The sequence below is a fragment of the Canis aureus genome, chromosome 14 (genome assembly GCF_053574225.1).
Source record: "Canis aureus isolate CA01 chromosome 14, VMU_Caureus_v.1.0, whole genome shotgun sequence".
NCBI lineage: Eukaryota > Metazoa > Chordata > Mammalia > Carnivora > Canidae > Canis > Canis aureus.
Window position 1 is genome coordinate 65,784,750 of NC_135624.1, and position 14,547 is coordinate 65,799,296.

At 38.5% G+C, this 14,547-nt stretch overlaps 1 protein-coding gene across 2 annotated transcripts in view; it reads left to right on the forward strand.

Annotated features, from left to right (window-relative positions):
• The window catches only part of LOC144283783 (alpha-fetoprotein-like), a 53,629-nt gene that overhangs the window by 19,139 nt on the left and 19,943 nt on the right, over positions 1-14,547 (forward strand). Inside the window, exons 8-12 of one of the 2 annotated variants that reach the window (XM_077848337.1) lie at positions 2,995-3,209; positions 4,682-4,814; positions 6,421-6,518; positions 8,929-9,067; positions 11,701-11,927. In XM_077848337.1, coding sequence (XP_077704463.1) covers positions 2,995-3,209; positions 4,682-4,814; positions 6,421-6,518; positions 8,929-9,067; positions 11,701-11,927 — 812 coding nt within the window. The remainder of the gene's footprint in view (positions 1-2,994; positions 3,210-4,681; positions 4,815-6,420; positions 6,519-8,928; positions 9,068-11,700; positions 11,928-14,547) is intronic. The other variant, XM_077848338.1, reaches the window with a different exon arrangement.

The window sequence follows — 14,547 nt, forward strand, 5'->3', positions numbered from 1 at the left end:
GTCTTGTTCCTGATCTTAGGGGAAAGGCTCCCAGTGCTTCCCCATTGAGAATGATATTTGCTGTGGGCTTTTCATAGATGGCTTTTAAGATGTCGAGGAATGTTCCCTCTATCCCTACACTCTGAAGAGTTTTGATCAGGAATGGATGCTGTATTTTGTCAAATGCTTTCTCTGCATCTATTGAGAGGATAATATGGTTCTTGATTTTTCTCTTGTTGATATGATCACTAATGGCTTTACGAATGTTGAACCAGCCTTCCATCCCGGGGATAAATCCCACTTGGTCATGGTGAATAATCTTCTTAATGTACTGTTGGATCCTATTGGCTAGTATCTTGTTGAGAGTTTTTGCATCTGTGTTCATCAAGTATATTGGTCTATAATTCTCCTTTTTGGTTGGGTCTTTGTCTGGTTTTGGAATGAAGGTGATGCTGGCCTCTTAGAACAAGTTTGGAAGTACTCCATCTCTTTCTATCTTTTCGAACAGCTTTAGTAGAATAGGTATTACTGCTTCTTTAAACGTTTGATGGAATTCCCCTGGGAAGCCATCTGGCCCTGGACTTTTGTGTCTTGGAAATTTTTTGATGACTGTTTCAATTTCCTCCCTGGTTATCGGCCTGTTCAGGTTTTCTGTTTCTTCTTGTTCCAGTTTTGGTAGCTTATGGTTTTCCAGAAATCCGTCCATTTCTTCTAGATTGCCTAATTTATTGGCGTATAGCTGCTCATATATGTTTTTAAAATCATTTGTAAAAAAATAAAAATAAAAAAAAGAATAAAATCGTTTGTATTTCCTTGGTATTGGTGGTGATTTCCCCTTTTTCATTCATGATTTTATTAATTTGAGTCTTTTCTCTTTTGTTTTTAACAAAGCTGTCTAATGATTTCTCTATCTTATTAGTTCTTTCAAAGAACCAACTCCTGGTTTTGTTGATCTGTTCCACAGTTCTTCTGGTCTCAATTTCGTTGATTTCTGCTGGAATCTTTATTAACTCTCTTCTTCTGCTGGGTGTAGGTTTTATTTGCTGTTCTTTCTCCAGCTCCTTTAGGTGCAAGGTTAGCTTTTGTATTTGATTTTTTTCCAGTTTTTTGAGGGATGCTTGTATTGCAATGTATTTCCCTCTCAGGACTGCTTTTGCTGTATCCCAAAGATTTTTAACATTTGTATCTTCATTCTCATTAGTTTTCATGAATCTTTTTAATTCTTCTCTAATTTCCTGATTGACCCTTTCATCTTTTAGCAGGATGGTCTTTAACCTCCACGGGTTTGAATTTCTTCCAAATTTCTTCTTGAGATTGAGTTCAAGTTTCAAAGCATTATGGTCTGAAAATATGCAGGGGACAATCCTAATCTTTTGGTATCAGTTAAGACATGATTTGTGACCCAGTATGTGGTCTATTCTGGAGAAAGTTCCATGTGCACTTGAGAAGAATGGGTATTCAGTTGCATTTGGATGTAAAGTTCTGTAAATATCTGTGAAATCCATCTGGTCCAGTGTATCATTTAAAGCTCTTGTTTCTTTTCTTCCCCCTCTTCTACTACCCTTTAAAAATTTGTATTGCCAGTAGTCTGTTCTTGGCCTTTTTTCTTTCTTATTTTACACATATAGTCCAAGATGGCTGGCCTGTGGTTTCAAGAGTAGAATTCAGTGGTTCATCACTTATATACAACACCCAGTGCCCATCAGAAGTGCCTCCTTCATGCCCATCACCCATCTACCCCATCCCCTGCCCATCTCCCTTCTAGCAACCTTCAGTTTGTTCTTTATCATTAAGAGTTTGTTTCATGGTTTGCCTCTTTTTCCAGCCTATATTCATCTGTTTCATTTTCTAAATTCCACTGGTGAGTGAAATCATATGTTGTCTTTTTCTGATTGATTTCGCTTAGCATAATACACTCTAACTCCATCCCTGTCTTGCAAATGGCAAGATTTCATTCTTTTGATGGCTGAGTATTATTCCATTGTATTTATATACTACATCTTCTTTATCCAGTCATCAGTCAATGGACACTTGGGCTGCTTCCATAATTTGGCTATGGTAAATACTGCTGCTGTGAACATAGGGGTGCATGTGTCCCTTTGAATTAGTATTTTTGTATTTAAGTAAGTATCTAGTAGTGCAGTTTCTGGATCATAAGGTAGTTCTATTTTTAACTTTCTGAGGAAGCTCCAAACTGTTTTCCAGTAAGCCCCATCATTTCTCAACTACATTTTCTCAATAACCCCCAAATATCTTATATATCATTTCCCCAAATACTTCATATTCTCTCACTTCCAGGATTTTTTATGTATGAAGATGAACAATTTTGGAATATTATTCCTCTTCATTAGTTTCCAAGCAACTTTTATTTGTCTTTCAGGACTCAAATTGTTTAATATCTACACTCTGACCTCCATCCAGTCTGGATTTCCAATCTTTTTCCTTCCAGAGTGTCACATATGTGCTTCTCTTACAACTTCCATTATACTGCATTATGATTGTTGTTTACTTATTTGACTCTAATTATATATTGTGAGTTTAAGTTTAGAGATTAACTTATTCATACACACATGTACATAATTATTTGTGTATTATTATTTAAATAAATATGTTAAATATGTAAGCTTAATAGTAATATTATAGCAATATATGTGGTAAATTATAGGGACAAAACGTATTCTAAGCTGGAATCCTAAAACAATAGCAACAATAGCAAGACAATAAAACCTTCATTTGTATTTTGTGGAGCTAACCATGGAAACAATAATATCATCTGTCTCCCCTAAGTTGTTTAAGAGATGTTTAAAGAGCTTGTTGACACTTAAGTAAGGTCAAATAGAGAAACCTTCTTTTTTAGAACAAGTCACTATAAATGACCTTTTGGTCTCTCAGTTTGCCAAGGATAAAGCAACACATGATGCCAAGTTTTTCTCTGGCTTTCTAGTAATAGCAATAAAGATAAATAAGTTCAGAATGAAGTCATCAAGAATAACTGCTCCTTTTTATGTTTTATAGAGCCAGCTTATGAACTATACCTGTTCTTCACAGTCAATCCCATCCAGTAAAATTGCTCCATGCTGTGCTCTGCCTGTGCCGTTCCAAGGGGAATGCATTATCAACTCAGAAAATGATGATAAACCTGATCTTCCATCCTTGCCCCTCAGCAGATTTACAGAAGATCGATTTGTATGCAAACAATTTTCCGACAAGCAAGACGACTTCTTGCAAGAGTAATACAGATTTTTGTAAAGTCTTAGTAAGGGAATATTATATTTATGGATTTTTATGGGAAAGATTGAAGACTTGAATGATCAGAGGCTAGCCCATGATGTAAATGAGTGACTACATGGGAACTGTGATCAAGAGGAGATGCTTGATGGAGTCTAACGTGGCAGCTACCTATACAGTTCCAGCCACTCATTAGCATATATGAATGAAGGCTTTGAGTGGTTAGGTCTACTGTATTTTGAAAGAAGCTGGAAGTTGCTTGATCTTTAAACGTTGACAACGAATACAGGAATTTTTTAAAACACAGTATGGGTCAAGCGTTTGCAAACTTTGCCCTAAGGTACTCACCCCTAGGTAAGGGCTTCAGATTGGTGTGCCTGGAGAGCTCTTCTATTCTAATTAATTTAATAACTACTACCAAAGCCATGGTGTGGCACTTAAAAGACTAGAGAGATGGAATATTAACATCTCCAGTGTCCATTCAGAAATGCATATTAATTTGTGCAAGACAAACTGATTTCGGTATGTAATATTAAAACAATATTGCTGTGTGATTGAAGTATTTCCTAAGTCATTTTGTGAAGCATTATTTGGAGCAATTAAACTCCAACAAAGCATAAGAATCTGAATTTTCCTCAAAGCTCTTTGTAGGATGATTTTAACTATATTTCTGAAAATACATTTGATACGGCTTATAAAAGTAAATGGCACTGCCTGAACCCACTCATTCCTAAACTTGCATTTGGTACCAGAGAAGTCGATAGGTACAACTTCCTAGTGGAAATCACATTCAGCCATGAGTTAGGAGACTAGAGTTCCAAGTCTAGCTTTGTTGTGCATAAACTTTGGAATGTAGGTCAAGCCACTTAATTTCCTTAGGCTCTTGTGTTCCAACTACTAACTCAGGTGGTTGGATAAGATCCCTTCCAAGATGTCTCTTATGATTCTGTGATTCCTTTGTAAATATTCTAGGGTCCAAATTTCTTGTAACCCAGAACAATGTGTAGATTATGCTTGGACTACTCAAGCTTAAAAGCTTATCTAGAAAAGAGGGGAAGATGGCGATTTAATACCTAGCTAGTACTTTCTATCAAAAAATATCTAAAACTTTTATAATCTTGCCTCAAAGATGATTGAAGATGAAGTACTCTCATCCAAACACTGGATATTAATTTCTCTTAAAAGTAAGTAGTGACGCTGAGCCAGGAACTATCCCCTAATCAGATTGTTTTAATTTCAAGTTCTGAATCGGACACCACTCCTGTCTGACTTTGGAAAAATCATGTAGGTTTATTGATTCCATTTCCTTATCTCAAAATGTAGTCAATAAAACCTCCCTGCCATCTTCCCAAGGTTTCCAAATGCCTAAAATCAGTTAAAATATTGGATAAATTTCATAATAATGATTGGCTTTTGAAAGAAAACTCATGGCTTTTGAATTTTACTGTTTCTAATATGGTTTATGTGGGTACAGGTTTCTTTATGAATATTCAAGAAGACATTCAGAATTGGCAGTTCCGGTGATTTTAAGAGTGGATACAGTATATCAGAATTTATTGGCAAAATGCTGTAAATTAGAAAATCCTCTGGAATGCTATAGCCATGGGGTAAATTCCTTTTTATTTTTGAACTTGTTGCTCATTAGCCATTACCAACATAGGAAAAATTCCAGTGCTATTAGTAGTGCCATATTTTGTAAAATAATTGTGCGTATTCTTGCTAAGTGCCAACACTGCACAAGAAGTATGATTTCCATCTAAACCAAAGGCCACATCATCATACAACTCTGTACATGAGTCATTGTCATATAGATTCTATGATTCATGAAAACTTCTCTGTGCGATCTTCTCTTTTAATGGGTGTCTGCTTGGCACTGTAGCAGGAAACAAAAAAGCACAGGATATTAGGGTAGGGAAAGGTTGACTATTTCCATTAAGCAGTCCTAGAAACTGTCCCTGTTTCAGGCCAGAAATCATATTGTTCACAGGCAGCAGCTCTGTGATGCATGTGACATGAAGAAAAGCAGGTGACCTTACCTATCTGACCAGAAGATCACTTATCCTTGGATTACCAGGAGCCAGGTGGTTCTGGCTTTTGTTATTCTAAGCAATGGTTTACATATTCACAGAGGGTGGGGTGGTGGTAGAGGATTGAAGGCATCTCTTATCCTGTCTGCGCTCAAGCAGGTTCATCTACCACCTTTCTGTTCCCAGAGAGAAGAATCAATGAAGGTAATTTATTCCCCTGTAAGTGAGCACTCTTGGCAGCCCCAGTAGACCTCCGCAATAGTCATTATTGATAATAGCACCTTCAGGGACATGGATGTTTAGAGTTCACAAAGTAACTTTACAACCAGTGTCCCATTTTATCCTAACACCAGCCCAGTTACATGGGAAATGCCAGAATTATTAACTGCATTTTATAGATGAGAGTATAGAGTTTTAGAAGGCTTGAAAGACTTGCCCAACATCACACAGGCAGTAAGGACAAGGCTAAGGGTAAAGTTCAGGCAAACAGTTTGCAAATCTGCTAACATTTTCGCTGTAACAAACACTGGTTAGTAAGATCAGATAGACTGGGTCTTTTAAGTTATGATAACTGATCCTCTTAGTGAAGAGCTAAGCCTGAAAGGTCACTTGTATTTTCCCAGTGGAACTTTATGTGTGTGGTTGAAGCACTCTTTGAACTAGCAGTTAGTTCTGAGAATTCCATTTGCTTTGCTTCAATGTGTATTTGTGAGGTGTTTTACTAAATAGGAGGCTGTTACATGTTTTTATTAAACTGTGACTTTTTAATATGTATCTGTATTTCTATGCCTATATCTGTATCTTTGTATCTATGCTATTTATGTAAAAAGGCTGTATTATAACCACACACTCTGACCAAACTAGGCCTGTAAACTACTTTTAAGGATCTCTTTTTGGCTTGATGAATGATGTGCATTATGCTTGTAAAATACACCATTTCTACCCACACATGAGTTTATATCACCAGAAACTAAATATCACTCTTGTGGTGCTTCTTTTCTCCACAAAGTACATGGCCATTCCTGTTTTACAAAAACATGTTTTTCAAGACTTGCGAGATCACTAAGTAAATAAAGCCCTGGGTTTAGGAAAACAGTTACATTGAACTTTTACAGAAGACGGTTTTGCAATCTTACCTCAAGATACGCTGTTACAGTGATAATCACTGAATGTCTTTATTTTCCAGAAAGAGATGTTCCAAAGAGTGATTCGTGAAAGCCATGAGCGTGTAAAAAATCATTGTGATTTACATGAGAAATTAGGAGATGCTTACTTCCATGACAGGTATGCTTTCAAGATATTGTCCAGATTTATACTTGTGAGTTTTTGTTAACTCCTGATGCTGAGAGTTGCTGAGTCTACATCCAACCTTAAAATCTCAGAGGCCAAAGAAAAAATTAAATGAGTCCAAAATTAACCTAGCTATCTTTGTCTTGATACAAATGTCCACATAGTCTCAAGTGTTTTATGTGGCTTTCTAGGTCGGTTTCTGGATTCTGGTCAATATCCAGAGGTTAGGGAACCAAGCAGGCCCTGGCTGCCTTCCTGTACTCTCTTTGGGGTCTTCTCCCTCCCAACTGGACATTTATTTTGGGGTTTCACCTGCAGTTTTAGGGTTGCTTTGTCAGTTTCAAGTCATGTCATATAGTAAATTTAGTATTTTCACCATGGGTAAAAGATGGGTAGAGGGTAGAGATGAATAGATACCATAACTATTTGCCAGAGAGAATACCCGAATCCCTTGTGTGCAGAGAGACTGGTAAGTCTGTTGTCTTTCAAAGATTAATATGCTAAAAACCAAAAACCAGTTTTTAGTCATCTTTAGAGTCTTACTGTAATAGTCTATTTAGAAGAAGAGTGTTGAGAAAAAATCAATTTGAATAGTGTCCCATAAATTGAGCTTAAAATTAAGACTCTACTTACATTACATCTGCTATTGTCCCATCAGCCAAAGTAAGTCATATGGCCAAACTGAGCCAAGAGGTAGAGAAATAAACTCAACCTCCTGATTGAAAGATCTGCGAAATATTGTGTCCATTAAAAAAATACATATTTCTCACAACATGACTTGATTTGGCTAATGAAATGCTAAAATTTGGGGAGCAGAAGCTTTAACAACCAATGCAGACTTTCCTATTTTCTCCTTTTCTTCTTACACAATAGCCAGATACATTTGAGATGGTAGCTCATCTATCTGCTTTGGTTCCACAATGATCCAGATAAGCAGAACCACCATGCCAAATTGCACCAGACATGTGGCTTGAGTAAGAAATAAACCTTTGTGGTCTGAAGCCATGCAACAAGGTTGAGGTTTTTGTTATTGTTACAAAACCTAGTGTATTTAAACTAATACAAAAATTGTGCAGGAATTAAGTGATATTTTAAAATAACAAATAAATACATAAATAAAATTAATGTCCAGAATAACGGGTCCAGAAAAAATTATTTTCTCAAATAGAATATTTGGCTTATTACTTCTATATTGTATTCAGTTGCTACTGTCTAGTTTAAGGATTAGGTCTATGGTTCTCAAAATTTAGAGTACATCAGAATTACCTGGAGGACTTGTTAAAACACAGCCTTGTCCCCAGAGTTTCTTTTTCAGTAAGTCTGGGATGGGGCCTGAGAATTTGCATTTCTAGTAAGTCCCCAGGGCTGCTGATACTGCTAGTCCATTAGTTACACTCTGAGAACCACTGGATTAGGTTTCCTGTTTATTGGATGTTACAGCTAAATTCTTTCCCCAACTCCACTATAATATAAATGTAATGATTGATTCTGATTGTTTTTTGTCTTCAAACCAGGTCAGTAGAGCCTTTCTCCTTAAAATCTGTCTCATATCCCTCTATTTCCAGAACCACTCTCAGTGCAGGCTATCACTATCTCTCACCTGGATTTCTGGAATGGCCTTCAACTGCTTTTTCCCTCACATCACACCTTGCCCATTTTCATTCATTTTTTTAAATGGCAACTACAAATATTTTAAGAACAATGCAAATCTGAATCTGTAACTAAGCTTTCTTCCTTTGCCTGTCTCCAGTCCCCCGTCACTAACCCCCTCCGCAAAAAAAAAAAAAAAAAAAAAAAAAAACCCACAAAGCCAAAACACAATCACATTCCCACTTTCACTCCCCTTCACCTGACTCACTTTATGTTATTGTTAGATCTTAGCTCACATGCCATTTCCTCCAGGAGGCCTGCCCGACCTCCCTGGGATCAGATTAGATGCCATTCTCTGTGTACCGTCAGTGCCTACAGTCACTACATTGAGCGTACCTGCTATCTCACCCATTAGGGTGTGAGCCCCATGAAAGTAGAGCCTATTTGCTGATTGTTGCTGTCCCCCTATTCCTACACATTATAGACTACCAACACGAGCTTTAATGGCCGTGTATACATTTATTTCTGAAGCTATTTACTAAGTCTGATTTTGTAGCCATACAAATTAGCTCTCATAGTGTCTGTGATAAGTACTTCTTCCCAAAAGGATCATAGTAATGTGTGATGTGTGAAGAGGATTCCAGGTATACTGAATAAGTAATCGGGCCATTAGAATAAGGACTAAAACTATTTAAACCCTGTTTAATGCTTTGTTCAACCTAAGCTAGAGATTGTCAAATAATGAGGAAACTCTAGAATTCTTCATTTTAGGCAAATAGTCATTGCCAAGAGTAAGAGAAAATTATTCTTCCAGGCTCATAATCCTTTATACTAAGAAGGCCCCACAACTATCTGCGCAAGAGTTGGTTATGTTCACAAAGAATATGGCAGCTGCTGCCACCAAATGTTGCCCTCTTAGAGATGAGCAACAATTTGCCTGCATGGAGGACTTGGTAAGTACGTCCATGACTTCATGTTTGCCTGTTCTTGAAGTCCTAATCTCCAGTAATCAATCTCATGTTTTTGGATGCTTCTGTGATCTCTCAGTAGAGCTTAATATTCCCATCCCCAGAAGAATTTCTTTTAGGCCAGCTCATGCCAATTGTCTTGATTAGCAGCAGAGGTAAGATGGTTACTTCCTTAATGGTGGTGGTGTCAGACTCAATGAGTCTTTGCTTGGATCATACCCCAGGGTCTAATTCTTGGATTTGCAATTCTCTGTGACACCAGCTGGCTGTCCTACAGTTTAACTCATTCTGACACTATCTACCTGATGATAGTGTCAGATCCCACAGGTTAAGGGCTCAGTCCTATAAGACTGCTCCCATCCCGCTTCAGATAACAACCGCAAGTTCAGGTTGCTCCCTATGATTCTGACTGATCAGCTATAAATCTAAGATTCCCATGACCACATCCTCAGTTCTGATTAATTTGTTAGAGCAGTTCATAAAACTCAGAGGAACACTTCCTTAAATTTACCAGATAAGTAAAACATATGGTAAAGGAAATAGGTGAACTTCCAAATGAAGAGATACATAAGGTGAGGTCTGGGACCATCCTGAGTACAGAAGCTTCTGTTCCTGCAGAGTTAGGGTGTGTCATTCTCTTAGTATATGGATGGGTTCACCTACCTGGGAGCTCTCCAACACCCATACTGTTGGGATTTTATAAAAGCTTCCTTATGTATACATAATCAATTATTAACTCCATTGCCAGCCCCTCTCCCCTCTCTTAAGAATGGGAGGGTGGTGCTGAAAATCCAAGCTTCTGATCACGGCTTGCTGACTGAGGTCAAAAATCAAATATTTATATTTTCTATTATCTCACATCAAACTCACAAGTGTTAAATTTATTAGAATAACACCAGTGTGTCCATTTACAATGAGAAATGTCTTTCCAATGGCACAATAATTGGGCCTAATAACTAGAGGACACTTCTTCCTGAATCAAAATACTTAGGAAGTTGAATTAGAATATGGTTAGTTGTGCAAATGGAATTAGAAGAAGGGAACGGATAGTCTTAAGGGATATTTCTTCGAGGCTATCCTGAAGAATGAGAAATTATGTCTTCCTCACAACGGAGAACATCCCTCCAGACCCCTGTATGCTCATTTCTCCAAGATGTAGTTTCCAGATCTCTCTCAAGTGATATTCTTTTAACACTACTGAATTCTTGTTTGGTGACAGATTTCTCTGCCTTATGTTCTTGATAGAACATCTTTCTGCTAAATTTGTCTTTCTTCTGATAAAATAAAATATTTTGATTGCAGATTTTTTAAAAAAATTAATCACCTAGCTCTCTCTCCCTTTTATTTTATTATAAATTTTTAAATCTAGTCATGCCTTTCTTGAGGAACTCTTTCAATTACACTTATGTGTTCCTAAAACCTTATTTTTCTTTCAAAATTTTATTTATTTATTCATGAGAGACACAGAGAGGGAGACAGAGACACAGGCAGAGGGAGAAGTAGGCTACATGCAGGGAGCCCGACGTGGGATTCGATCCCGGGTCTCCAGGATCACGACCTGGGCTGAAGTTGGTGGTAAACCTCTGAGCCACCCAGGCTGCCCCTAAAACCTTATTTTTAAGTGATCTCTTTGGTACATTTAAAAATGACAAACTCATACATGAAATGTTGATGCTAACTGGTCTCAATTATTTTATCCCCAAATATATAAATGATCAGGAATTTGGGTAGTCATACTTGGAAAGGCATATAGGCAGGCTTGCAGACAGCATCAGGATAAGAATCAGACACACAAGGAGCAAGGCAAGATGACAGTTCTAGAAGAAGACAAGGAAATGAAAGAGATAACTGAAATAGGATCCAAGAATTTCTTACATCATTCATTCATTCATCCATTCATTCATTCATTCATTCATTCATTCAATAAATACTCATCAAGCACCTACCATATGCCAAGTTCAGTGGTGGTTACAGGTATTCATTAAAGAAATAGAAACAAATTGGATTTGAGCTTTTTAATTTGAACTCCACTCATCAATTTTACATTTGAATCAAATTAATAGTACTGTTGACTTGAGGCTTGCTTTTAATTTATTTTATTTTATTTATTTATTTATTTATTTATTTATTTATTTATTTATAGTCACAGAGAGAGAGAGAGAGAGAGAGAGGCAGAGACACAGGCAGAGGGAGAAGCGGGCTCCATGCACCAGGAGCCGGACGTGGGACTCAATCCCGGGTCTCCAGGATCGCGCCCTGGGCCAAAGACAGGCGCTAAACCACTGCGCCACCCAGGGATCCCTTGATTTTAATTTAAAAAAGCATAAGAAACTCCTACCTTAAGTCAACACTGGTCTATAAGCTGGACTGGGAAGGAACGTAGAGGTGGAATCCAAGTGAACTCAGCTTATTGAGAGGAAGAGGGGGGACAAGTCTGGGAACCAGACTGCATCTGACACTCCTACTTTTTCTCAAACAGTGAAATCTAGGCCAAATTAGTAGAAACCAGAATTTGAGAATGCTTAGGAGTCTTATTCTCTGTGGAGTAAAAAAAAAAAAAAAAGAAAAAAATAATTACCAAACCTTATGGCTCTTATTTTAATTCTCTTCTGAGAAAGGCAAAACTAATTCTTGGAGCTTTATGCAGAAGACATGAGGCAGAGCCTATCAATGCTGCTGTGGGCCACTGCTGTGATGACTCATATGCCTTCAGGAAGCCATGCTTTGATGATCTGCAAGTTGATGGAACTTACATTTCTCCTCCTTTATCCTGTGACCAAGTCATCAGCCTTAAAGAGAACTTGTGCAAAGCTCAGGAGGAGGAATTCCAAACTGAAAAACAAAAGTAAGAATCTTTGTTTAATTTGTTCATTAATTTGTTCTGCCAACAAGGGATCCGGTATAGAGAACTGTAAACTGGGCCCAGATATAAGTATTATGCAATGAATGGATCAGTTAAATGTTACATTGAAGGTCAACTAGAATTGAGAATATTCTGCAGTTTTGCAATATGGCTATCGTGGGTTGTTTCCTCAATTAGAACATTTTTTGAAGTCTATTGATCAGAAAATATTGACAGAAAAGTATACTAACGTATTTTTCCTAAAATGGGAAATTTGGAACATTTGTAAGTGTGTGTGTATATTACATACACATATATAATGCATATGAAAACATTTATAAATTAGACAATTTTATGAATATGTTATTATTTTGCAAAGTGTTATTCTGATTTGGTTGCCGTTACCAATACTGAAGCCTAGTGGTCAGAAATGTTGCCAGTAGAATACAATGTCCAGACATTTAAGCAGAGTTTCCCAATATGCAATCTATGTGAAAAGGGCTTCTGGATGAAGTCAGTAATGGAGTATGTAGGTTGACTGGAGAGTCTGTTGACCTGGGCCAGCCTCAACCATTCTCAGCTGGGCTTGCTCAAGAGTCAGCTGCTAAGTGAGCTGGGAGCTGGTTGGCCTAAGATGGCCTTGTCCAGGATGCTTTGTCTCTGCTGCACGCGATCTTTTTGCCCCCAGCAGGCTAACCCAGGCTTCTTCACGATAGCCGGGAGAAGGTGGATGTGTGGAGGTCTCTTGAGGCCCACGTTTGAGACCCTGCATGTAAGGTAGGATAGGGCCAGCCCAGATGAAAGGGGTATAGAAAAAGACTTCATTTCTTGATAGGAAGAGTTGGAAAGTCACATTGTAAAGGTCATGAATACAGAGAAAGATGGACAATGGGTCTATTTTTTGTAATCAATCTGCCACATGTGGATCATTAAAGCAGTTGTCAAAACTACAGAAAATTATAAATGGTGGAAAGAGAGGTGATTAACTGGGTCTGAAGTCATCAGAATTGAGGGAGAATAAGACTCTCTCTATGTGGCAGGAATAAGTAGGGATGAAAAATGTTAGAGTTTGATAATATGTACTCAAAGGAGCTATGGCTTTTTTAAAAGAGGATGCAGAGGGCAGCCCCGGTGGCACAGCAGTTTGGCGCCGCCTGCATCCTGGGGTGTGATCCTGGAGACCCGGAATCGAGTCCCATGTCGGGCTCCCTGCATGGAGCCTGCTTCTCCCTCTGCCTGTGCCTCTGCCTCTCTCTGTGCGTCTATGAATAAATAAATAAAATCTTTAAAAAAATAAAAAAAAATAAAAGAGGATGCAGAGAAGAGAAGCTGGAAGCAGTAGGAGACTTAGATACTAAGGTAAGTGGAGTTCAAGCAAAAAGAGCTCCTCTTGGAAGGTCCTGGGGGAAGCTGTGTCCTCTGGGGAGCCTCATGTTTTCATGTAGAGCAAGACGGAGGAAGAGAAGCTTCAGAAGAGAAGCTGTGGATATAGGGACGTTTTCTTGAGAAAGCCTCAAGTTACAAAAGAGACAGAGGATCAGGAGAGCAGTAGACGGGTCAGATTAGGAATGTACAAATGTCAGTATGATGACAGATGACCTGAGAGGCTCAGATTTCAGACTCTGACTGAGGCTGAGGTGACTGAGGCATCAGGGGCTTGGCTGTAGAAGTAGCAAATCAGCACACCCAACTGTAGGCAGCTGATTTGCCCTTTGCCACTGAGAGCATGAGGTGATTAAGATCTCACAGATGGTTGTTGGCCTTTTTTCCAATTCTCTCCACTCCTGCATAGATGGATTGAACGGAACACTTATTGTCAGGTCTTAGAAAAGAGACTACTTGTTTGCTGCTGCAGACCTAAGGACTGCCTTTCTTAGTGGCATCAAATCACCCATCTTTTTATCCCTATTCTGCTCCTGAGCTTGGAGCCAAGATACTCCCATGGTCCAGGCATTTTCCCCAGGAATGAATTCTGCTTCTGATGAGTATGATGTTAGAGGCCCCATCTGGAGTTGACCAAAGGTGACTGTTCTAGGAAAAGCCAAAGGGTGAAATTTGGTTTTCCCTGAATCAGCAGCATGCATTGAAAGTGCTCCAACCCCCAATGGTGGGGTGATTCCTTATAGTGCCCCTGGGCCTGTCCTTAGGAGAAAGCAAGTGAGCTCTAGTCCTCATAGTTCCTTCTCCCCCAGGATCGTTAGAATTGGTAGCCTACTATATTTCTAATTAATTTATTTACTCTACAATATCCACTTGCAGGATCTCAATATTACTCATCCAACAATATCATCTTTCCAAGTGAGGCAAAGTTTTTGTTGCCTCTGGAACATCCATTTACTCGTGGGCAGCAAGCACAGGCTGTTGCTTGCTCTGTTTTACCATAGCACTTGCAATTCTTAAGCCAACTGACCCTTGGAATCCTTTCTGCAGTCCCAAGGTGAGCCAACCACAAACTAGATGTTGACACTTCCCAATAAACACCCAAAGACCATCGTTAACATTTAGCTAGCCATTCTTTCGTTAGCTCAGGCTTAATGTGAGAACATAGGAAAACGAGGTCTCTGTCACTTCTATTGTGCAGGTTTGCTTTCTCTTGAGGAAGTTCTCCAGGCATAGCTAGGTA